This window comes from Ambystoma mexicanum, chromosome 8 (assembly GCF_040938575.1).
Source record: "Ambystoma mexicanum isolate Mex_15411 chromosome 8, UKY_AmexF1_1, whole genome shotgun sequence".
Classification (NCBI taxonomy): domain Eukaryota; kingdom Metazoa; phylum Chordata; class Amphibia; order Caudata; family Ambystomatidae; genus Ambystoma; species Ambystoma mexicanum.
The window spans coordinates 1,402,038,925-1,402,065,682 of record NC_090929.1 but is presented as its reverse complement, the minus strand read 5'-3'; the positions used below and the strand labels follow the sequence as shown (position 1 = coordinate 1,402,065,682).

The 26,758-nt window shown below is 45.7% G+C and overlaps 1 protein-coding gene across 1 annotated transcript in view; it reads right to left on the bottom strand.

Moving 5' to 3' along the window:
* The window catches only part of HPS1 (HPS1 biogenesis of lysosomal organelles complex 3 subunit 1), a 591,196-nt gene that overhangs the window by 116,997 nt on the left and 447,441 nt on the right, over positions 1-26,758 (bottom strand). Inside the window, exons 13-16 of the mRNA XM_069611540.1 lie at positions 18,066-18,251; positions 4,600-4,667; positions 3,709-3,840; positions 3,129-3,194 (exon numbers count right to left, since the gene is read on the bottom strand). Of these exons, the coding sequence (XP_069467641.1) occupies positions 3,129-3,194; positions 3,709-3,840; positions 4,600-4,667; positions 18,066-18,251 (452 nt within the window). The remainder of the gene's footprint in view (positions 1-3,128; positions 3,195-3,708; positions 3,841-4,599; positions 4,668-18,065; positions 18,252-26,758) is intronic.

Below are 26,758 nucleotides of genomic sequence, written 5' to 3'. Positions count from 1 at the left end.
AGGGTTATTTTATGTTGCAATGGAGGGTCCAAAAAGTACTTACCTGCTTAAAAATATTTGTTAACCCATTGTTTTATTCCCTCATCTTTTCCTTTTGGCACTAACCTCAGTATTGCTCTAGATGTGCCAGTGATATTTCAATGTCCATAGTGTCCTAGTTATTTAAGTCACCTCAGGGTGTATGAAGTATCTGTGGGCCATCCCAATGGGTATCAACTGATTTATTGAAACTTCTGAGTGTGTATTTCTTTAAGTATATTGTTGTGTTACATATTTTGCTCCCTTGTAAGGAAGGCTTATTCAACTGACTGTTAAATTAATACATAATTGTTTGGTTAAGAAACCTTGAGTATAAGTGTTTATTTGGATACTTATCACTGTGAAGATTTGTGTGTGTTAGTTATATAAAAATGATGAATCAGGACTGAGCCTGTCCTCTGCCCTAACCTCTCCACGACCATCCATCTGGATTTCAAGCATCCAGAGCAACGGAAACTGCTCTTCTGAACACCTGTGAAGAACTGCTCACATCCGTGGATTCCAACTCCCCAGCTGTCCTCATCCTTCTTGATCTCTCCTCTGCATTTGACACGGTCAACCACTCCATCCTCATGCAAAGGCTCCATGACACCCTTAGTATATCAGAGCGGGCACTGGACTGGCTGACCTCTTTCCTTACAGACATCCCCCCCCCCCCCCCCCAAGTCATTCTGGGCACCTTCTCCTCGCCTACTTCCTTTTCCACTTGTGGTGTCCCCCAGGTCTCTATCCCCTTGCCTTGGGTCTTTAACATCTACCTTACTCAGCTGGCACTCCTCATCTCCTCCTTCTCCCCCAACATCCAGTGTTTTGCGGATACACAACACTTCTTCAAACTTCCTGCTGACCCTCTTGCACCCTCCATCATCCCAGACTGCTTTTCTTCCATCCAGGCCTTGTGCACTTCTAATGATCTCTGCCTCAATGCCAGCAAAATGGAGATGCTTCCCATTGAGACCCCTGCTCCCGACTTCTGGCCTTCCTCCAAGGGCTCTCCCCCAACTCCCTCTTCTGAAGCCAGAAACCTTGGAGTCCTCTTCGACGTCTCTCTCTCTCCCTGCTCCCTCACACCCAGGGCATTGCCAAGAACTCCCATTCTCATCTCTTCCTTCTCAAAGGAATTGTACCTTTTCTCACCTTCTCCCAGATGCTCAATGTTACCCGAGCCCTGGTTCTCCCTAGGCTGGACTACTGCAATAGCCTCCTCCTGAATTTACCTTCTTCCACTCTGCAACCTCTCCAGGTAATCCAGAACAGGGCAGCAAGATGTATCATTGGCCTCAAGCTCGGGGACTGCATCACTCCTGCCATAAAAAGTCTTCACTGGCTCCCAGTTGCTTCACGGATTAAATTCAAATCCCTCTGTATCAACCACAAGGATATCTGGGGCCGGGGACCACACTATCTGCAACTCTCTCTTACTAAATATTCCCCCTCTAAACCCTTGCGCTCCTCTGGCACCAACTCTTTGTGTGTAAAGTGTTTAGCTAAACAGAGGGCAGGAGGTCGATGGCTTTCCTCAGCTGGATCCCTTCTTTGGAACAGCTTCCCCCTCCCTCTTCATCTTGAGCAGGACTTTCTTAAATTCTGGAAGCTGCTCAAGACTTTCTGCTTTACCTCCTTCTTCCCACCCACTCTCCTGTGCTAATCTCACAGTTGCTTGTTTTGGTGTCCAGCGCCCTTAGGCATCCTCTGGGCCCTGACCTCCCACACCAAATTGCCCCCAGCTGCTCTCTATCTTCAGCACTTGCCTCGATTCACCCTCCACCCTGGTATCTCACACTTACCTTACATTGCACTTCACCTGTTGCTCACCCATGAGCACCAAAGCACCTATCGCATACCCTCTCCCTTCTGCACTTACACGTTCTGAACACTCACAAGGCACGGTAGGTTTGTGCCCTCCCAGCCTCTTTATTTAATATTTCTTTATGTATTTTAATTATTTCACATCCCCTTGTCCCCTCCCTCTTTCCCTGTGGGTGCTTTGAAACAGTATTTACTTCCTGTATAAGTGCCTAACAAGCAAACAATAAATAAATAAAATAAATCACCTGTCTCTCACTCTCCTTATCACTCTCTCCGTGTCCTTCCATGTGTTCCCTTAATAGTCAACCCTTCTCATTGCATCCATGTCATTGTGTTATATTAATGAATCGCAGGGGTATTGCTAGGGCTGTAAAAGATCCGGGGCTATGCTCATGTTGGGACTGTCAGGATTCGGGGATAGCTAGCCTTTTGCTTGTAGCCCTTGAACTTCTATCCGGGGCTACAACCAAAAGACCCAGGGCTATAGCCCCCTCAAACTCCTCCTGTCCACTTATCCCCCAAAAAAGCCTCTGCTGTATCGCCATGTTATACAGAGCCATGTTCCTTTACACCGAAGGACGCACAATATGAAACTCAGCACATACATAGATACATGCGTGGGTGGGAAGCAGGGGGGATGGGAGGGTGCCAAGACTTAAATGGGAGTCTTTCACACAAGTGCAGAGAACTCATGTCACATGTGCGCCCTTACTATCTAACTGTGCAGGTACAAGATGCTTGGCGTGTGTTTTGTAAAATCATTCCATACCAGTAGATAAAAAAATGTATTGCACACACTTTAAGCAACATGAGATACAAGCATGATCAGGACATACTGGCTTAAAAGAAAAGAGTTCAGACATGCATCATGTATAATGTTACTTTGAAAGAAATAACTCTTAGGAAGCAGGCAATACAAAATTCGTATGTTCTATCCTGCAGATTTTGAAGAATACAGAAAATCTGGAATTGTTAATAAAAGTATACTTGGCATGCACACTTTCTCAATACCTTACCAATACTCCAGTATAAAAAGCACAGGCAGCATTACAGTTTTGAAATATTATAAAAGTGAGTCCATGAGTCCCTCTGGCCAACATTCTGTTTCTTGGACTATAAAAAAGTGTATTAGAACCATGCCCAAAAAGAACGGTTTCAAAAGTGACACTTAGAAGTCATGTTGATATGTGTAATTTGCACAACATTCTGGGTAATGTATAATAGTTGACACAATCACATTGAAAAACATATTTCCAAGGAACTAAAATGGATAAGGATACGATCTTAGTGTTATGTTCCTCGTACTCTTCACCAAGAGAAAATCTTTCCAGTCCATTAACTTTTCCCTGTCATGGAAAATAAGCATCTCAGTTATAAAAGGTAAGGGCAAAAACCATCCACACGGTTCCAGCAGTATACATCCATTTCTTTGCTACTGAAACATTCCTTTGCTCTCTACTTCGAGACAACTTCCCCTCTTGGGCTTCGCTTCTCCACTTGCACTTTGACCTCCAGTGCATATCCTATCCCAAAAACTGAACATCTTCAGAAGGGTACTAGCACATTATAACATTATACCAAGTATTGATTCCCAGTATGTATATGGGGATATGTCTAATCATCATCTTTGTCATATTGCACATGTTCTACAAAGTGCCAGAAAGTAAAATAGTGGGTTCGCTATTCCTTTTACATACACACAATTCAATAAACCAGCATGAAGTCCTGTTGCTTCTGTACATTCGTTTTCTTTATGCAAGGTCTGTTGGGGCCCCTGTTTTAACAGAGGCTGAGGTTCTGGAAGCATCCAAGCATCTCTCATTTTCCCATAACCTCCAATGATTCATGTCTCATACTTACTGGAAGAGCTTCATAGCTCGGTCCTGGAGGTTCTGAGACAACTGTGAACGGCCACCAATGGGAGAAACGAGAAAGCAGCGCCGGTACACCGAGCAAAGCTGACTTTTCACACTGCTACATGCCCTAAGGAGACTGAGCGGAAACAAAATTGGAGAACGCAAAATTACTTTGCAATATGTATTTTTTACATCAAGTTTCTTTTCAATGGAGGATTTGCTATAAAAAAAGAAAACAAGTTCCATTTTAAGCCTTCTGTCCACACTAAGACAGGTTTCATTTTATTATGTGAGAAATTTAACAGTGAATCACAATGCAGATTTTATTCCCTAAGAAAATGTGCGGAAACTAGTTTCCTGTGCTCGCTCGCCAGCTCACACAAGCACTAAATCCTAACACATGAATAAACGAAAATTAGGGTCTACAATTACAGATTGGTTCAACGAATACTGCATGTGAACAAGCAGATTGAAAAGTCTACATGTGCAATCCTGTTGCAAAAAACAGGGTTGCAAAGAAATATCTGAAAGACTTCTCATGGCAAACCTTTACAGTGTAATGCAATTATTTTCAAATTTCTCTAACATGTTGGATGTGCCAGTTCCCCGGGCGTCGGTCATCAGAATCTGTGAGGAAGACCTGGAGACAGACTGTGAACATGAAACACGACCCTTTCTAAAGGGCCGAAATCAAACAATACCATTTATTGTGAATGACACAGGAGAGTATTGTTTGGAAGAAATGTATGGGTTAATACAAAAAAGGTTTGTTCAAAGGATGCTAGTAGCCAAGAGAGTCGAGATCACAGCCAGTTCTGGATTGTTTTGCCAGCTCTCCGTCTCTGTGCTGCCAGCATTCCTGACAGGCCTCCTTACTTTGATCATTCTTACTTACTCCGTGGAGGTTCCAAGCTCGCTTCTGGAGAAAGCTTTTTTCTTAAATTCATGCCAGGTGCTCTGTAACTAAATAAAAAGACCAACAGGACATTTAAGTTTCTCATCAGGGAAATCTTAACAGTTCTATTTCTCTTTCGGACGCTGCCTCCAGCATGAATTATGGAACTAAAAGTGCTACAATTCTTCCAGTGATGCAAGATTTAGGATCAGATCTTCCGAAGAGTGGCCTTGGTTACAAAAGTAAATGCATGCATCCCCCACTGCAAGAGATAGCAGGATCAATTCATCACAACAAGTGAAGCAACATCACACGTGCGCTATAATACACAATGAATGAACATTTAAGATTTATTTAAAAACAAATCCTAACTTTAATAGAAACCTGCGCCTGTAGCATGTAAATAAACAGTGGCAACTGACAGAAAAGCATCCATGGACTAGAACTAGCAAAAGCTTAAGGCATGTTATTATAGCCTTCTAGACCAAGCGAGGGAACACTACTGTGGCAATAAGACCCGAGGCGGCGGGCCAATACTGACCCAGGTAATGCCCCCGGGGCCATAGTAACGAAGCCCCGGGGGCATTACCGTGGGCGGTATTGGCCCGCCGGCGAGGGTCTTATAGCCATTAGTACCCCGGCTCATTAGACCGGGGTTTTTGTTTTGGGAAAAAAAATGAATAAAATGGCCGCCGGGAAAGGGAAAACGTAGTCTGTTTTCCCTTTCACTGGTGGCCATCGGGAGCGGACGCACTGGGAACAGAAGTCTTTCCAGCGCGTTCTCTACCAAGAAAAGAAAAAAGAAGGTCAGTGGGGTTGGAGGTTGGGGAGGGGATAGTTTGCGGGGGAGGGGTGTGGAGGAAAAGAAATAAACTTACCCGAGTCCCCGGCAGAGGACGAAGGCAACCTCCAGCCATGGGGAGGCTCGGAGCGGGGATTGCCCCGTTTCCAGCCTCCTCATTTGCTAGGGGGCTGCCACGCCCCTCGCCAGGAACAGAGTACCCGGTGCGCGCGGGACGCACTAACATACACGAGAATACCATGTGGTATGACTTGGAAAAGAGCCAATCCACACGTATTCCCGGTGTACAGCGTGCGCCGGGTACTAATGTGGGATACAGACTTTCCCCCAAATTCGCTCAGGGCCATACATTTGGGAAGAGTCATTATGTCATGAGATTACGGCCCCTCCCAACACCTGCAAGGATATTAGCACATGGCGTTGACAGCATTTTAGGTTTTGGAGTTGTGGTGGTGAAATAGAAATCGTTAGTTTTATAGTAAGTAAAGAAAATATGCAAAACGTGTTAATAAATTAAGTATGCTTTGATATGGTATTATTTAATTAACAACATTGAATTTATAATGTACACCTTTTAATTGTAGACTTGGTTGAAGTGGAACAGTTTTGGCATGGGCATACATTATGTGTTGTAACGAATCGTGGGAATTGGTCCCTTCTCCCAAGGGAGACACACTTTGTGAGGAAAGGGAGGTGAGTCCACTTCTCAATACCCACCCTAGAGTTAGAGGCAATTTGGACTTCATCAGGAGAGACTCCCTCTTTGGGGACAAGGACTCCCGTTAGATGAGGAACGCTCTAAAAACCATCTCAACAATAGCTCTGAGAACATTTACTATGGAAACATGTGTGAAGAAGAAACCCCTATTTGCTAATGTCACCCAGTAACTGTAAATCTCTCTTTAAACAAAATATCCAATTCAACTGGACGAGGAGGATGACATCTGGAGGAAGAGAGAAGCCATGGGAGTTTGAAAGAAAAAGACCCAAGCATACGTCACGCATAATGGGGGAGGAGACCAGCAAAGAGAGAAGTCCACGATTTACAAAGCTAGAGAGAGAGAGAGAGAGAGAGAGAGAGAGAGAGAGAGAGAGAGAGAGAGAGAGAGAGAGAGAGAGAGAGAGAGAGAGAGAGAGAGAGAGAGAGAGAGAGAGAGAAAGAGTTGGATACGCAGCATCTGGTGGCCAGAAAGCAGAAGTGTGAAGCAGAATCAGACGTGCAGCGTCTCACCTGGAGGAGAACGAATGAAGGAGACGGACGCAGAGCGTCCGTGACCCCAAGAGAGAGACACTGAAGGTGGCATGACAAGAGACTTGTCGTGGACCAGGAGACCCACAAACAATGCAGAAACCCCTACGCAGACATGGAAAATAACGGTACGAGAAGTACCATACAAACATTCTCGGAAATATCATGAACTGACCAAGACAGTTACCAGAAAATTAATCATTGAAATATAAGTTTGCAAGACACAAATAGACTACAGGAGGAGGGAGTCATTAACCCGTCTTCAGTTGTTATTATAGTGGTAGGGTCAGTTAGGCTACTTTGGATGGTGGACAGGTTCTGTTAAGACATTCACTGATGACTGACGAGCACCTTAGTTTTGTTAGATAGGGACACCATATAGCATTGGAAAGTTAGGCATTTTTCCTTTTCTTTAATAAACCTCATAGTGCAATGACTTATCAGAGGCCACATCCTTCTTCTGACCTGCCACCAAAGTGTACCTAAGGGAGAACGGTTTATCTATGCGAAAGTGCCTTAAATTGAATGTTGCCGGACATGCTTAAAGTGCATGAAAATTAAATAAAGGCTCCTCCCAGAAAAAGTGTTCTGTCGAAAGAAATCTTGCTGGGAAATTGCATTGCTGATTCTTCAATGCAAACAAATGTTTTCTTGTCTTCTTAGGACTTCAGACCTGGACAGAACTACAGTCATTGACAGCATTCCAAGCATTCTGATTGACTGGGGGTGCTAATTATGTTTCAAAGATCAATACTCAGATTTTTTAAATTGCAGGTATTGACATGCAGTCCAAGGAGGTTGCAAACCCCATCAACAGAGGGGCAGCAATTTTAACCCAGAGAATTCTCAATGAAGCCACCGACAGGAATGTGAATTGTACAGGAACCCAAAAATCAGCTTTGGGAGAGCTACAACAAAGCAGGTGTGATAGTGACACCATTAATAAATATGCCTTATTTCAGGCACTCTGGAAACATCTAAAAGTACTCAATACACAGCTGGCCTTAAGCGTTTTCTTTATATTGGTCAATTGTTGTGGAATAAGCTCTCCCCCTATGCAAGCTGCTTAGGTACATTCAGCTAATAAGACTGGTGAACCACTTTATTTTACTTGTGGTATCGACTTTGTAATTGTGCCTTCTACTCATTTATTCTGCTGCTACTTTTCAAAAGTTGCATTACTAACAGAAATGGTATGCTGTGTGCTTCCCACCCAGTGTAAATAAGTGAGCCTTCCTTACATTTTGAAGAGTAAAGGTGTATTTTTGATTGTTGAATAGGTCTGATAAAAAGGGAAATCTAAAGACAAATATCCAGACATGTAAAATTAGCAGTTTTCAGAACCACCCCATTAGAAAGAATAAGGATTGGCAAGAGGTACTTTCGTGCATGTTCCTCTCTGCTTGATATCCACTCCTTTAACCGAACGATCAGAGAGGCAGCCATTGCAGGTTTGCACATATTCAGAAGAACTGTGTTTGAATAAAAGTCTGCAGTGAGATGCTCCCTTGAGGGACCAAGATCAAGGTTTCGAGATGGTTAGGTCAAGTCCTACATAAATCCTCTCATCTCTTCACTCATTATTGGTAGCAACAGTTAGATGACCACTCTGCAGGTGTTAGATGTGCACTTTTGATGTCGGATGATTGTGGCTCTTGTTTGCTTGTACTTCTAAACCACTAGACAGCATTTGACCAATCAAACCTGGGGCGCAAAGAGGCACCTTGAAGCAGCACATGGGGGTAAGCAAGATGGTTTTGCACAGGCTTAGAGCTTTCTTGCAAGGATGAAGAGCTTGTATATAATGAATCAGGCTTCCCATGCTACCATTGTGCCATGAGGAGCCCTGTGGTGCTTTTTCTTCTATATTGGTTAATCTTCATATGGATCTGAGGTGGGACCGATTGGTAGAGCAAACAATTCACTTGCCCACCTGCTAGTAATATGGAAACCTATCAAAGTACCAACAGCCATAATTATTTAGTACCTGAAAAAGTGCCTTCCAAAGCTTTGAGACATGGAATTCCAGTGTACTCAAAATTTAAACAAACCAATTCTGAGTTTAAGGAAGGCCCAGGCGTCAAGGTCCTGAAAAAGGGAGATTTTTTAAAATCACTAATGCCCTTTATTTCCCACAGTTTTACACGCTTCTGTTGCTTTTATCTATACAGTCATCCCTTCAGTGGCTGGCATTGAAGGGATATAGGTTGTATGTCCCAGAATGCCTACAAAATGCACAAACTACAATATCTAGATCAGAAGCTACATCTCTGAGGGGAATCAAGACCACCCAACACAGTGGCAAGACACCAACAGCAAAAAGAAAGAATGAGAAAATAAAACCGATTCAAAACGCTTTGGTATATGTGGTTTGCTTCTGGTATTGATATCTTTGGACAAGGTATTAAAATCAACCTAATTGGAGAATTTTTGAAATCGAAAGGAAATGGGGTACACGAGGAGTTATGAAGCAAGGTCCTTGGTCAGTATCTTGGAATCAACTCTTATTTTAAAGAGCCTAGTCTCAAGTGATCCCAATATGCCCACTTCTGTCAACCAACCTTCCGTACTAGGCATGCCTCTGCTCTTCCAAATATAAATATATTGGTTACTAAAACTGCATGGCATAAACGTCCCTCTCACCCCAACAAACACGGTCATTTTTCTTTAGTCTTAGTTTGTTAGGCAGGGACATCCTTATTAGGGTATGGAAAGATAGGAGTTTGTCGTTTGTCTCACCCCTTTTTATTTAATAAAATGGCATCTTGTGAGAAAATGTACCCTTTTGTCCATCTCACATTTCCGGCTGCTCACAGTAGCTAGATTTCTTTTCAGTCTCTTAATCAAACGTGCTAGGAAACTCTGACGTCAAGTTCTAGGTGTTAAAGTTTCTTCTCTGGCTCTCTGTATGAGATAGTTATAGGGATGTAGACTTAAATTGCAAGAGTTCAGTGATTTTCCTTTCATCGTTTTTTTTAGGGTTCGCTAGGAACTTTGCCTTACAGTTCCAGAAAGCAAAGCTTTTCTTCACAATTTGTTCTGGGAACTTGGCCTTCAAGTTCCAGCGTTCATCATTTTTCATTTCAATTATTTTGTCATTGTGATTTAGAAAGTTTTCCAACAGGTTAGGTTTCCCCATTCAACCATTTTCCAATGTGCTTGAGGAACTTTCCCTCTAGGTTCTAGCATTTTTGCTTTCCTTGGTATGCTTTGGAAACTGCCTCAAGGTACCAGCCTGCAGTATTTCTTCTTTCAATTGTTTTTCTCACTGGGTTATACGAGGGCTTGCTTTGGACATCTTGCCTCCGCCCAGTGATTTGTTCATGTGTCTGTGCATGCCTTTTGACAGGGGCAGGTGTCCAGAATCTATATTCAGTATTGATTTCACTCGTGACTTGCTTTCCATCTCCTGGTTTAGTTTCTTGCATACCTCCCAGCAAATACATGCTCTGGTGGCTCTAGTCCTGGGGTTTGGCACTGTCACCTCTGCCTCTCTGTTAGGGTTAATTCTCAGAAATGTGCTAATTCCTTTCTACCTTAGAGACCCCCAGCTCTTTTTGCCGGACCTTAAGACTTTTAATTTCTAACCTGGAGAGAGTGAGACCTTTTTCCACTCTCTCGTGTATTTTACTGTGATTTGGACTTTGTGTTTCTTTTGACTTTGGAGTCTGACTGACTCCATAGGCATCATCTTTACATTGTGACACACAGCACCTTCAGTGCAGTGACACAGGGAAGTCTCTTAGATTTCCCAAAGGTTCAAATACCTTCTCTTGGTGAAACTACTGTTTCCAAGAGCAGTGAAGTGAAATTGGCTTTACTTACATTTGTAACTTTCTAGACCCAGCACACACTATCTTACAATAGGGTGCCGGAGGGGTTACTTAGTATCCCCTTTGACTAGTTTATCATGTAACATTTTTATGTTACCCTTTCTACAATTAATGGCTGGTGACAGTGGTTTACTTTTACCTACCATTGGGAGTTTTTACTGCAGGATGGGTTCACAGCTGCAGTAAAGCACCCATTGGTGCCCACTTTGTCAAAAATGGCCCCCGTCTTCTTTTTTCACCATTTCTTGGTGGAAAGGTCCTTCTTCAGATTTACTCTGCGCACCATACTAAGTTTGGTCCCTTTGTTCATTTTGTCTTTGGCGGGATTCACGAGTGAAGCCCGCCTCTTGCTCCAGTATGTCTGGCAGGGGCAGGAAGTGAGGGAGGTGCCCGAAACTCCATGTGCTTAATCCCCTTGGTTAAAGGGATGCACCCAAAGGCGATTGGCCGGCTGGCTGTTCGGCAAGGCTAGCCATCCTTCTGTGTGATTGACAGCTTGGCTAGAATGAATAGGAGAAGCCAGCATAAAAGGCGAAGCTTTTTGGATTGGAAGGCAAAGTCAACCACTGGACGAAGGAATCCGAAGAAGAACTTGGAAGAGATACCTGCTGCAACACCTGGACCGTTGGTTTGCCCGGTGAAACCCTGCTGCTTTGCTGAAGCTCCGAATTCGCCTCGACTAGCGAAGTTCTGCAAGGACGACTTATCCCCTTGAGTTGGTGCGACCAATCAACTCCAAAGTGAACTCGTTTGGACATCCTCTCGAAGCTGGCTGTACTTCCACTGCTGCTGCTGCTGGAACTGAAGTGCCAGGGAGAGGAACGCCAAATCAAATGGATCGCTTTTAAGTCAGACCCGAGTGCAAGGAAGATCCTCTGGACTTCCCTGGTGCCTGACTGACCAAGCCTGAGCCACCTCAGGTATCCGAGAACCACGGTGTTGCTATTTGCTGTCAGACACGAGGAGCTGAAATGTCACAGTGCCACTGAATTGAAGTTTGTCCGATGCTGTTGCTGACCGGCCCGTTGTGTTGCAGGAGTCCCCAGACGTCCTCCCTCTTGTCCCCACGACTGAGGCCCAGGAACAAAAGGATCTGCAGAGCCACGCAGGAACAGAAGCAAGCTGGAACCATTTCTTCTAACCAAAGGTACTGTACAGTCTAAGAGAACTTACCTCTTGTCTGGTAGCCTTACTTGTTCTCAGTTGAGACTTGTCTTGGTTGCTCCTGTACAGTTGCTTGCATCTTCTACTTCTCACAAGCATGCCAGCTTGTGGCCCTACTTGATTCTACTTTTTCTACAAAGACTTCTAAATCAGTGTACGTGACTTTTACTTACATGAAAGAAGTGCTTCAGCTCACCTAGACTTTTGTCCAATTGACATTGGCTGACCTGGCTCCCTGAATGATTCTTCTCTCCTCCCATTGTGTGTTTCTACCTTCCTTCCAGAAAAGGGTTAAATTAATTTGCATTGGGGGGTTCAAAAGTACTTACCTGCTTCAGAATATGTGTGTGATTTCTTGTCTTATTCTGAAATCTCTTCGTTGACACCAACTTCAGTATTGCTCTAAATGTACCACTGATATATTAATGTCCACAGTGTCCTAGCTATTTAAGTCCCCTGAGGGTGTGGGAAGTGTCTGTGTGCCATCCCAAACGGGTACTTGCTGATTTAGAGAAACTAAGAGTGTATTTTGGAGTGTATTTGTGTCTGACTATTATATTGACCCTTCTGAAGAAGGCTTATTCAAACTGACTGTTAAAAAAATTCATAATTGTTTAATCAAGAAACCTTGTGTGTTAATGTTTATTTTGATACTTGTCACTGTGTATTCCGTGTAACTCCCCTAATGCTCACATTGACACCTCTTGAGATAAGCCTAGCAGCTCAGCCACACTACCAATCTGTGTAGGACAGACTTATACCAAAGGTTGGGTTTCTATTGCCAGGCGGTCAAGGTTGTTGTAGTGCACCTAAAGGGTGCTGCATACAATCTTGCCTAACAGGGGGCTTTTTGCAGAACCTTCAGGTGAGTGGTGTCAAGAGACCTACCCTAAGTGGAAAAATATGGTGCCCACCAAACTACACCAACACTCCCTCAATCGGCTAAGTCCCTTAGCAGGGATTTAAAGAGTTTCCAAAGGTTATCACTTAGGAAGTACTGGGGCCAAACCCCATAATTCTTTGGCAGTTATGGGGCTAAGTCGGGACAGTTTTCTTTTTAACCCAAAGGGGCTGCAGAGGCGCACCTAACCCGAGGGGACCCAGTGGAAACCCCCAAGAAGAGTTCCAGCCCAGGGTTCAAGAACTAGCTGGCCATGAAGAGCTTGTTAAAGTGGTAGTACAAAGCCAGCTCAAAGCAGTAGGAAACAATGGTAGAGGGGCGGTCTTTGAAGCCACACTACTCCTAGACCCAGAGGAGACCTGCAGACAAAAACAACCAATTCATGACATCAGACCCTGTGGGCAGGTACTCACAGATCTATGAATGTTTGCTGACTTTTTTTGACCGACCTACATTTTTGCAGAATATTTTGTACTAAATGTACCAGTTTTTTACTGCTAAATGCGCGGGGAGACCAAATCACCCCCCCATCATGGTCCCCGCACCCTACTATATACCTTACCACATTTTACCATCTGCATTTTGTGGTAAAAACAGTGGGGGGAAAATGTGGCTAAAGTTTACGTCAGCAAAAGTGGGTAATACCGTACTCTCAGCATTGTATCTGAAGAAATCATCCCAGAGGGCAGGTGGCATAGGTGAATTCTGGGTGTCAGAATTAGGTCTGGTGAGCCACAGTGGCATACTCTGAGTAAGAGGGTCTTGAACCTATTCCTCAGCAAGAATCCAGTCGACCGATCAGAATCTTCTCAGGACACCTCAGAAGATGACCCATGAGAGAACACCAAAACAAGATTCCAGATAGCTCAGGGGAAAGGAGAGGGCAGCCAGCGGCAAGAAGTCCTACAACAGGGACAATGGCAGGAGGCACCCAGGTCATCCCAACAATAGAATTGAGGAAGACCATCTCCACTCTGCTATATCTGATACTCTTGATGTTCTTGCCCCCGTCATGCGGATCCCCTTGAAGCTCAAAGCCAAGTGGAACTCCTGGTACGACTCAGACCTTGTCACCCTTAAACGCAAGTGCAGGGTGGCTGAGAGGAAATGGCGTGCTTCCGGAACATCCTCTGACAAACCGGCCTGCCGTCTGCTCCAAAGGCAATAACGGCTCTCTGTCCGCACCAGTAAGAGCCCACATCCAAGCCTGCATCTCCACGGCATCCAACAACTTGGCCGCACTCTTAAAAAGAGCTGGCCAATCCTGCTGCAGTCTCTACCTCTGCTGTCCCCTCCCAGGCCCTCTGCACAGCTCTGGCTTCTCATTTCATCTCTAAATCTCAGACATCCTGTCCTCTCCCTCTCTTCCTCGACTCTCCTCTCTTTCTCTGGCCCCTCTTCGGCCAACTCTCCTCCCTCCTTCACTGCCGTTCCCCTGTTCTCCCCAGACAAGGTTTCTAGACAAGTGCGATCTATGAAAGTCTCACCAAAACAGGTCAGCACCCTGTGCCTCCAAACCCAACAAGGACCATGTTGACACCCTGGCTCCTGCTGCTCTGACTGACTTCTGCAACCACACCTTCACCACTGGAGTCTTCCCTTCCCCCTTGAAGCACTCAGTGTGCACCTTCTTCTTAAGAAACCCTCAGCCGACCCCTCCTGCCCAGCTAACTATCTCCATCACTTCTTTCCTAGGCAAACTCCTGGAAAAGCTGGCCATCTCCCAACTTAGTCTTCACACTGAATCTGTTGGTTGTCTCCATGACCATCAGTCTGGCTTCAGAGCTGCGAGAATCAGGGAAACTTCTCTCCTGAACATCCGTGAAGACCTGCTCTCCAACCTTAATTCCAATACCCCTTGTCTCCTGATCTTACTTGATCTCTTTTCTGCCTTTGACACGGTCAACCATGCCATCCTGCTCAACCATCTCCGTGATTAACCTGGGTATCACTGATCAGGCCCTGGCTTGGCTGACCTCTTTCCTCTCCGATCGACCTTCATAAGTCCAACTTTGGTCCTTCCTCTCCTCTATCTCTACCTGTGGTGTTCCCCAAGGTTCTAAACTCTCTCCCTGGCTGTTCAACCAATACCTGGCACTTCTTGCCCACTGCACTGCCGCTCTCTGACCTAAGTTTCAGTGCTATGCAGATGACACTCAGCTTATTTTCAGGCTCCCTTCTGCCACTTCTTCTCCTTCTCTCATTTCTGACTGTCTGCTATCCAGGAGTGGTGTGCCGCCAATGATCTCTGCCTTAATGCCAGTAAGACTGAGATTCTCCTCATCGGCACACCTGCTCCCTCCTTTCCTGTCACTCTCTGGCTGACCTCTCTTGGCCCTCTTCCTGCTCCCACCTATAAGGCTAAAAACCTTGGGGTCATCTTCGACTCCACACTCTCCTTCTCTCCTCACATCTCTGACATCTCCAAGTCACACTACCAGCTGCACCTCCTCAGAGGTAATTTTCCTTTCCTCTCCTTCCCTCAGAAGCTCACTGTCTTCAGCGCTCTGGTTCTCTCTAGGCTGGACTACTGCAACAATCTCTTTCTAAATTTGCCTGCCTCTACTCTCCGGCCCTCTGCAACTCATCCAAATCAGGACTGCAAGACTTGTCCTTGGTCTCAAGCCCAGGGATCGTATCGCTCCAGGACCAACATCTCTGCACTGGCTTCCAGTGGCTGGGAGGATTAAGTTCAAAACCCTCTGCATTGTCCACAAGGTCTTCTGGGGCCTGGGGCCTGAATACCTTCAACTCTCTCTTCGCAAGTATCTTCCTTCTCGAGCACTTCGCTCATCCGTCCCAAACTCCCTCAGGGTCAGTTGCTTCTCCAAGCAACGGGTTGGTGGTAGATCTCCTTCTTCGGCTTGGGCCTCCCTCTGGAACAACCTCCCCTGCCTCTTTGAAACTTGAAGAGAACCCCTGCCTCTTTGAAACTTCAAGAGAACCATCTCCAGTTGTGGAAGCACATCAAGACCTTCCTCTTTGCTTCCGCTTTCTCTCCCCTGCTGAACCCCTGGCTGAAACTGAAACTGCACTGCCCCCCTGGCAACCTTTGCACTTGGGGGCTGTTTATGGGGGGCTGTTTATGTATCCCTACATTCCCCTACCAGCACTTGACACTTGATGTCTGCACTTACCCTTGCACTTGCCATCAGCTGGCCGCACTGTTTATTGTTTTTTATTTATTTTTACTGTTGATCCCATGTACTGTACTGTTCCTTCCCCCTTTCCCCTCACACTTTTTACCTCCCACCTCCCCTGCACTTGCGCGTTCTCAGTATCATCAGGCCTAGTAAGATCGTTGTCTCTGTCTTCCCTCTATTCCCCCTCCCTTACCTCGTGCCTTGAAACACTTGCGTATAGGCGCATTATAAATGCCATATCATATCATCAGCAAGCCACCTAACCTCAAGGACAGAAAGACTACACATCTTGACGTACTTGGGCCAAAACGATTTACCAGGGAGGAAGCACTAAAGAGGCCTGGAAACTGTCCCACAAAGGAATAGTCAGTTGAGCCAGCTAGGACATCAGGAAGCTCAGCTGGGATTCCACCATCACAGAAGGAGCACAATGAAAGGATAAAGGAGCCAGGCTGCAGCCAGTATAGCCACACAGGAGTTCCTCATCAGCAGCCTACCTTCAGCAGTATTTTTTCAGGAAATTTGAGAACGTATCTCTGATGACTGCACAGTGTCTCTCTATTGACAATACTTTCAACTCAAGGCTTGCCCTAAGCCAGCCCTCCAATCACATCCCTGGCAAGCAAACAAAGGTTTTGGTGACCAGCCACTCAGGTTGGCCTCCACAAAACAGCCACAGGGGGCCACCCACACTGGATGTAGATTGGGAACCCTAGGGGACTTAAAATCAGTCAACACCAGTTGAAATGAAAACCTAGGGTGCCCTTATGTACTTGTGATCAGCGTACGTCGGAGAAGTATCCATTTTGGCTGAACCCCGTGGTCCACATAGGCAAATAGTTCACTTTAAACAAAATGTCTGGGAGCAGAGCATTAGTACTCTAGAGGTTACCACATAGGTGCATTGGAATATTAATGTGGTAAAAGTGACTAAATAGTTTGGTGTAGTGGTCTAGCCAAAACTGGCCATCATCCTACAATACAAACCACTTTCAAGGTGACAATCATCCTAGGCCAAAACGTGGTGCTGAAAAAGCACCCATGCAATGGTAGACATATGAGCTAGTAAGGATAACATACCAGAACAAGTTTGCAGTGGCAGAGGGTCTTCAGTAGAGGTCCATCAAAGGTGGAGGCACCATTGTTTGGCCCTTTGCATTAACAAAACATTTTGGACCGCACATAAAGGGCCACCAGCTAGCATCCTCCTGATATTTGGGTCAAGAAGATTCTGGGGAGAAACAAAAGGGGTGAGAAACGAGCATCACTGATGCCTGCTTCTCACCCCTTTTGTAAAAAAAAAAAAAAGATACAGAATGTGTTGAAGGGTCATTGCTGACCATTATGTGCATTGTTTTCCATATGATATGATATATTTTATTTATAGCATGCCCATACACAAGTGGTTCAAAGTGCAACGAGGCAGGGAAGGGGAACAAGGGGGGACAAGACAACGATCTTACTAGGCCCAGTGACATTTATATTGCGCAAGTGCAGAGGAGAGGAAAGAGGAAAAGTGCCAAGGGAAGGGGAGGAGGAGCAAGTGCAGGACATAGGATCTAAACATCAAAAAACAAAAGAAACGAAGTGCGGCCAGCAGGTGGCCCGGCAAGGTTAAGTGCAAAACAGCAAGTGATGGATAGTGCAGGTAGGCGGGACTGTAGGGTTACAGATACAGCCCCAAGTGCAGGGTTGCCAGGAGGCAGTGCAAGACAGGAAATCAGCAGGGAAGAGGAAGAGAGAAGGCAGACGCAAAGAGGAACGTCTTGAGCTGCTTCCGGAACCAGAGATGGTTCTGCTCAAGTTTCAGAGCAGCTGTTTCAGAGGGAGGCACCCGCCGAAGAGAGAGATCTGCCACCAGCTTGTTGCATAGGACAGAACTTTATTTCCATCCTTCAAGCAGGGATGGAAATTCAGGTATCAATTTTCAAAAGAACAGAACAGGTATTGCTGAAACGCTTTATCTAATATTTAGGAAAAATATAGCAGGTCTTGGATTACTTTATTGCACTTCTGGCAGTAAAGTCATAGTGAGTGCAGACCTCTCAGGATATCACAAGGTAATTTGGTACAGTACATGGTGAACCGGATAGAAATTTATTCTGCACAATTAATACGAATGTATATGTGTGTTTCAAATGATGTTTCTATGATCCTGTTTTGAAACAGTTATGACAAATAAACAAAGAAAGCATGTCATAATATACATACATTTAATGGGCAAACAAGCAAATGGAGGCAGCACTAAGGACAAGAGGACCCAACAGAACTAGTGCCAAGGCAAACCCATTTTTTAAGATTTTGGATTACTGTGGCTTTAAATAAACACATCCAACTAAAATACACCTCAAAATGCGGACCATGAACCCCTTACTTGAACTTCTATTCCAGCCAAGGTTCTGACAAATCTGTCAGTTCTATGCCGAAGATCTGACATTATGGGAAGGGAGCGCAAGTTTGGAGCAACTTCATCTTCCGGTTCCTCTTTCAATTTTTTCTCTACCACAGAAAATCCATCCAACAGCTGGTACAGTGAGAGGGCAACATGGTTGTTGGGGATCTGAAAAGGAAATTAAAAACCTGGTTGGTCATGACAGACAAGCCACATTAAAATGTGAATACAACTTACCGGAAGCAAGCAAACAATCACTCTTTAGTCCATACCATGTATGCATCCTCATAGAAGAGACAGCTTAATCGGAGTTTGTGCAAACATTTCCAAACATATTAAACACCGTTTCTTTGCATGTGCAAACGGAATCAAAGGTTCATACTATCCGTGAGGATTTCCCTTCGATGAACGACATCAAGTCTTCTTGCACTAAATCCAGGGACATATTCATTAGTATCCATCATAACATAGCAGACTCCCACAGACCTTATTGTAGAGCATCATATAGCCCTTAAAGACCAATCAGAAAACCCCAGTTAGAACCTTACCACACTCCCAACACCAGCACGTATACCTTTTACAGAGCGTTCCATGTAATCCTTATATAGCCGCTAGAATACACAGATAAACCTTCCCGACCACCATCTCTCCTGCTCGGTCTTTACTCTCTCCTGATCTCCTCTCAAGCTTGGCATACCCTTCAGAGCTTTGAAGAAGCCTCAAGGCTGTGTATTCACTATACAAACAACTAACCTAAACATTCCCAATTCTTACTTCACTTTCTCTGCCCCTTACTGCAGCTTTCCCTTGCTATCCCTCTCTCTCACCGTCACACACCCCAACCCAAAGGTATTCTCCTAATTTAAAACATGTAGTCCAGTCTTTTTCTTCCCCGTCCACCATAATGTAGGCCTGGCTGCTCCTTTCCAAACAGCCTCCTCCGCCTTTCGTTCTCTCTCCCCATGTCTTATTACTCTAACATTCCTGGGCTCGCATTACAATCCCACAAGCAATAGGATATAGGGTTCTTTACTCATCTCCTCTCACCCACAAGCCTAAACTCATGGCAGGGACATCACCACCATTTCCTACACCGCTACAGTGCTTGCCTTCAATTTTCTGCACACTCTTCACCAGAGGTAAGACATTCTTTGCATTCTGTCCTCTTCCTAATTTCATGAGTGTGTGTAGTGAGTTAACATTTCGAGTGGCTGGACTGTCGAAGTGGGCAGAACCTCTATGTTGGTCTACACTGAACTTCATCTGGATAAAGTAGCAATTCTGCCCTAGATATTTGCATGTATTGTGACCAGGTTATCTGCCTTGAACTTCATCTGGTGACAACGAACCAGGTGACTCAGGGAGCCGGGTACCTGGCCAAGACACTCCGAGAGAAATACATTTCCCAGAACACCCCAAAGGAACTGAAATAAGACCTGGACCGGATACGAGAAGCAGTCTTAGGGACCATAGTCAGTTAGGTCACAGACACTAGAAAGACACCTGGAAAACTGTCTCAGGGCCCAACACCAAAATTGTACTAGCAAACCACCCCTCAGATGGACTATATCTACCACAATACCCTTCTCTCCATACTGGAGACCCCGAAATGGATCAGGAGAATGAAATTATTCCTTCAAGGACAGAGAGGCCATGGGGGAAACCTAAACACACCTAGAGTCCCCTAACACACTTGCCTACCGTACAGCAGCACAACAGCATATTCTATACACAAGCAGCTTGATCATCCTCTCCACGCACACAGTTTCAAAATGGCCACTATGGCTCTTACTATGGATTTAACCCAGCCCCTTATCTCATTCTGACCATCAAGAAGTGAGAGCTAGACAATCCGAAACCCAACACTGTTTAGGCTCACAGCTGCAGACCATCCGCCCCATTTCCAATCACAGGGAGGAGGCATGTTACTACATACGCTGGGCTGCCCAGTCCAGCATGGAATTGGAAGTGATAGGCAACACAGAGAACGTGGCAAAGGAGGTGGTCAGATTAGAGTGGAAGAAGACTGTAAAATAAAGAGAAAGGGAAGAGAATGTGGGAGCAGACAAGGTGGTAGTAAGGATACAGATCAGAAGTGTGGGGGGTAGAGGAGAATGAGGCAGAGGATGATACAGCTTTAGACTAGGAGAGTGAAGAAGATTGGACAGGGCGCGATGAGGAGAGAAAGAAGATCTACAGGAAAGAAATCAGGACTTTATCGAGGTATTAAACAGTGGGGGAAGAGCAACAAGCTGGATAGCCAGCTAGAGGTAGGAGGTTTCAGAGGGCCAGGTCAGGCCCTAGCCAGGAGGTATGAGGAGGCTAGTAATAGTTTGTAGGGGAGGTGCTGAGGACAGTCAGGAAGGAAAGCTAGTAAGGTATGTGAAGGCATCATGAAGCAAGACACAGGCAACAGATTCACTTTCTTAACAAAAGGGACTTTATTTAATATGTCAGCATGGATTAAAGCCTAACTTGCCCTATGCTAAGGTGGATTTTCCCTACCTAAAGAAACTAAGGATAGTCTGTGTCAGTAAGGTTTAAGTTATTTACCTGTAACTATTGTTCTGCAGCATGGGTCTGGCAAGGATTTACATGCTCATGAATATTGCACGTCGTCAGGCTGGGAATCCTCAGTAAAAGAAAAAACGGTTGCACTTTCACTTAACTGTATTTCTCCTCTAAACCAATCACTGTGCTCTAGGTCATACTCCCCCCATCCAATGACAGTCCTCTCCCTAGGCACCGCCACTGGCAGCAATCTTCAGATTTGGTAAGCATGTAAAGTGGTAGTATGACCAATAAGAGCTGCAGAGGGGCCGGAGGGAGGGTTTGCATGTGAACCACGCCAGACCCATGTTGGAGAACCATAGTTACAGGTAAGTAACTTAAACCTTCTCCAGCATGTGGTCTGGCATGGATTCACATGCTCATGAATAACGAATATATAGCAGTACAACATTACACAACTGTTAGGTAAGAATTGATGTAGTAACACTGTGTGATACTACACAACACTTATTTGCTTGGTATTAGGTAACCCACCTTTTGGTATAGGTCTGTACTACACAAGTTGGTAGAGTGACTGAGCAGCCAGGCCTATCTCAAGAGGGATAAATGTGAGATGTAGAGCTGTAGCAATGAAATTCGTAAATATAAGTAAGCAAGTAACACTTACACTCAAGGTTTCAGTTATAAATAGTTATTTATTTAACATACATTTTTAAATAAGCGTTCTTTAAAAAGGGCAAGATATGTAACACTGTAAATATACTTTAAAATACTTTTCAGAATCAAAACAAGTAGTGGATACTCTTTGGATATGCTTTTTACGCAATTCCTACACCCTGAGGTGACTTCATTCACAAGGACAGTAATGGCATTTATATATCACACTTGTTATGCTTTTTAGCTTCTGAGGTTAAAGAAAGGAAAGGTTTAAGGAAGGAAAAGGTTAAACAGGTTCTCAGGATATGTGAGAACAACTAAATCGTCCAATGAAATCTAGACAAGCCTTTCCCAGCAGTAACAGTCTAAAACAAATTGCCACCTATGAGGGACAAACAATATCAAGGTCAATGGGCTAGAAGAATCTGCAGGGAGCCAGGCTCAGCCAAAGTCAATTGGAACACAGTCTATGGAGTGGAGACACTTCTTAGATAAAGGTCTTGCACAAAGTAGTTTGTAGAAAAATCACTTGTAGGGTCACAAACAGTTAAACCTGTGAAAAATGGAGTTGGAATCAACTCTAAAGGTAAGCCAATGCCAGTCTCAACTGAGAAAAGTACAGCTCAAAGACACTGAGGTAAGTCCCCAACGTCTAAACAGTACCTCCGGTTTGAAGAAGAGTAGTCAGCTGGAGTCTGTCCTGTTGCAGCAATGTAGACCTTGGGTTCCTGAGCCTCAATCGTCGGGACAAGAGGGAGGATGTCTGGAGGGCTCCTGCCACAGCACTTTGGAGGTCGTCCGCAGCTACAGGCTCTTTTCAGTTCAGCTGCACTTCGCGGTTTCAGCGCTTGGTAAACAGCACCGTCGCAGATCTCGGATACTGGGTGGGCTTCCTTCACTCCTTGGGTCATGCACTCTGGTGAGGGGACTCTAGCTCTGATCGTCCTGCTTCTGGAGGGTCCTTAGGAGACTCCCGGCCAGAAGCTCCAGATTTCAGATGTTGCACTCGACTACAGATTTTTTGACCCCTGGTACTCGGTTCTTGTCAGGGGTTGAGAAATAAGTTCAGGAAGAAGTACAGCCAGTCGGGGAAGATGGTCCAGTGGAGTTTGTCTCGGGATTAGTTGGTCCCACTAACCCAAAGGAAAGAAGTTGTCCCTTCCAGAGCTTCTCAGTCAAATTGAAAAAGGAGTTTCAGCACAACAGCAAGGCTTCACCAGGCAATTCAAAGGTCCAGGAGGATGCAGAAAGCTTTGTTCACGGTTTCTTCGTCAGGTGTTTCTCCCAGTGGTCACTCTGCCTCTAGTCCCAAAACCCTCACCTTTTAAGAAGGTTTCTCCCATTCATGCATAGCCTAGGCTGTCAATCACACAGCTGGCTGGCTGCCCTAAAAGGACAGCCAGACAGCCAATCAGGACTGGTTGCACTCAGGCACTCCTAGAGACAAAGGACAGGGGAGTTTCGGGAACCTCCCTCACACCCTGCCTTTCCAGACATACTCGAGCAAGAGGCGGGATGCACGGCTGGAGCCCGCCAACGGCAAAACGAACAAAGGGCTCAAGCCTGGCTCAATGAGAGAGTAAAACCCAAGAAAGACCTCAATCAGAAAATGTCAAAAACAGAAGACTGGCCCATTTTGATGAAATAGGCACCCATGGGTGCTGTACTACAGCTGAGGGTTCAGCCTGCGGTAGAAAAGCATAATAGTAGGAAAAATAAACCACTGCCGCCAGCCATTTAAAGTAGTGAGGGTAACATAAATGTTACATGAGAATGTAGGATAAGGAGCTACTAGGTAACCCCCCCTGCACTCCACATAAGATGGGGTGTGCTGGACCGACAAAGAGAAAAGGTAAGTAAAGTCAATTTCACTTTACTATTCTTGGGAATGGTAGTTCACACAAGAAAAGGTATTTAAACCTTATGAGAAATCTAAAGGATTTCTCTGTGACACTGCACTGAAGTTGCTGTGTGTCACCATACAAAAAGTAGATGCCTATGGAGTTTGTCAAACTCCAAAGTCCAGCAAAAGAGCTGGGGGTCTCTAAGGTTGAAAGGAATTAGCACAGCAATGAGAATTATCCCCAACAACCACCATGGGAGGTGGCAAGGATCAGTGAAAGCAAAACACTCTTACCTCCGGAACAGACTCACCGCAAACAGATTGCATAGCACTACTTGCCCGACTCTGGATTCCTCCCTGGAGTCCCTGTTGACGCAGTAGAACTTAGTGAAGGTGTGCGTGGACCTCCATATTGCAGACCTGCAGATGTCCAGGAGGGGCACACCAGACAGGAACGCTGTCATCGCAGCGATCGCTCTGGTGGAGTGGGCTCTCAGACAGTCGGGCAGCGGTCGGTTCACCAACCAATGACAGTGCGTGAGACAGCCGGAGAGCCAGCTTGAGATGGAAGCCTTGGTCAAGGCCGTCCCATGGTTCATAGGACCAAAGTTCACGAACAGTTGAGAAGTCTTCTGAAAACTCTTTGTGCGTGTCACGTAGAACTTCAGGGCACGAGCAAGTCCAGCGAGTGCACAGTTAACACCAAAGGCTTGTTGAGGTGGAATTCCGACAGAACCTTCGGCATGGAAGAGGGGTGCGTACGCAGTACCACCCTTGATTCATGGAAAGTCAGGTATGGCTGCTTGCAGGATAGGAACTGGATCTGACCTACACGTCTGGTAGAGGTGTTGGCCACAAGGAGCGCAGTCTTCCACGAGAGAAATTTGAGTGGGGCCTGATGCATAGGCTCGAAGGGGGTCCCCATGAGCCTCATCAGAACCACGTTGAGTTCCCACACCAGGACAGGAGCGTTCACCGGCGGGAAAGATTGGAAAGGCCTTTGAGAAACTCCTTGACAAGTCAGTGGAACCAAAGCAAGGATCTTCCTGGGGATCTGGTGTGGTGGGAGATAGCCGCCAGATACATCTTGATGGAGGCGTGCGCCAAAACAGCCTTTGCCAAGTATAGCAAGTATGGAAGGTTCTGTGGGGTGTGACCCTCAGAGGAGTAATCTTCTGCGACAGGCACCACGTAGCAAAACGCTTCCACTTATGGCCTTAGCACTTGAAGGTCGACTGGCCTTGGCGAGGACTTCCCTGCAGACTGCTGGCAACTCATGAGCTCCAAACTCTAAGACTGCAGGAGCCAAGCCTTCAGGTTCAGCGATCTTGGATCGTGATGAAGGATTGTGCCTTACTCTCTGGTGAGAAGATCCGGAACCACCTGCAACTTGACTGGAGGCGACGCTGACAGGATGAGACGGTCCACATAGCAAATCTGCCTCGGCCACGCCGGGCGATGAGTATCATCCTGCATTGACACTGTCTGAGTATGTATTAATGACTTGTAACAGGAGAGTGAACGGAGGAAACGTGTGCAGAAACAGCCCTTCCCACTGGAAGGACTACGCGTCCCCCAGGCTCCTCGGCTGGTGGAAGCTGCTGGCAAACATCTGGCATTTGGAGTTTGCCACTGTCGCAAACAGATCGATCTGGGGTCTGCCCCACTTGACAAACAGGAGGTCCACCTGATCCTGATGAAGTACCCACTCATGGCAGGAGTGCATTTCCCTGCTGAGGGAGTCTGCAATGGTCTTCTTGAATCCTGCTAGGTAAAGAGGAACATCCCCTGTCCAATGGCCCAGTGCCACAAGTCCTGCGCTTCCTTGGAGAGCGTGGGGGAACCAGTGCCCCCTAGCTTCCTGATGTAGAACATGGTGGTGGTGCTGTCCATGAAGATCCTCAGCACTTTGCCTTTTAGACGGTACGAACGACTTGAGGACCAAGAACACTGCCTGTAGCTCTAGGATGTTGATATGCAGATCTTTCTCCTCCAGCAGCCACGGGACTCTGGCGTGCAGATGTCCGGTGTGCATTCCCTAACCTTCAAGGGAGGCATCTGTGGTGAATGAGAAACCTGAAGGTGTCTCCCTAACTAGTCCCCGGGGATCTGTCATACAGGTGGCCAGGACACAGCCAACGCTATTATATCCAGTTCCTGGGGATGGACCAGTGCGGAAGGAGCACCTGGATGGGGGGGTTGTCTGGGAGTAGAGTGGGAACACAGACACGTGAGATGCGGTATTCCCCTTCTCAAAACCCCTCTTCCCTATCATACTACATAGGATACTCAACCTCTCAAACTTCCCCTCCACCCCTTTTCTAACACAAACACTTTTGCACACAACGGGAGACAACAGACTGTCTAAAGTACACAGAGCGTGCCTACGCTGGTAAGCAAGAGAACAGAAGGCGCTTGTTACCGTGGTATGGTCCTTGACTCCAGATACAAAGAAAGTCAAGCGGTTCATCACAGCCGGTGAGTCAAGGGGAGAACCGATACAAAACCGAACTGTGTTGAATCAAAGTTACAAGTTGAGGAAAGTTCAAAGAACTGTGAAGGTCGCAGGGGAAAGCCAGCTGAAAGGATCCGACACCACGTGGGTGTACGGCGAGAGACTCTAGTTGGTTCCCCATTTTTGTCAAAACTACCAATACCAGAAGGCTGTGCGAGGGCCATGAGAAGAGTGTCAAAGTGGTCATACAGAGGTCTAGCAAAATCTGCTGTACAGTCAAAAGTCTTTGGAAAGTAATGGAAAGATAAGGGAAACGAATCCCGCATGATAAGATAAAAGATTGACAAGAGTGAACCAGATAAAGGGAGGTTCACCGTGAACTGATTAAAAAGACATTAAGAATCGTGGACCTAACAGGGAAGATTGTTGTTGAAATACAAGCCACAGTGAACCTGGCGGTCGGAGACTAATATTCAAGAGTTGTCTGAGCCCAGACGAGGGGGTCTCAGGGGTGAAGAAGCACCACCCTGAGGGCAATCAAGAAAGGACTTGTTTTATTGCATCAGGCCCTCAGAACCACAAGATACATGACCACCAAAGGTCCTGACACTGTTAGAAACCCTTTGTGGATCTGAGTCCGGAAGAGGGTGAGATCCAGGGGTCAAAGTTCATCACCAAGCTTACAGACGAAAAGGAACTCTGTTTATTATTTGTATGCAGCAGGTCTTCGGAGGCAAGAGACTTTTTGTAGAAAAGAGACTTAACCAACAGAGGTCCTTGTACGTGAGAATGGAACTGTAGGCTTGTGCTGACAAAATCTCTAGTGTGTGCTGTGCTCCGGAATTCCACCTTGTCCCATGCTGAAAACGTGGGGAAGGGAGACCCCCGGCTACTACATGCTGACTTATCATTTGTGAACACTTCTTTCTTTCTCGAGAAACCTTATCCCACACCTTTCTGTATTTAGTTGTAAGGATTGGCAATATTTTTTAATATAGGCCTGTTTATTTTGACAATACACCACTAGCACTGCCTTATTATTATTATTTGATAGTCGTAGCTTGCTCCCATCTTAGATTTAGGTTTAGATTAGGCGTTTTTCCAACCCATTTATACAGTTTAATAAACACCCGTGAACACTTGTGTCTGTCTTTACTGTTGCCACCATGAGTTCCTTACATGACTGTCTCTTAGTATGGGAGTTTTGAA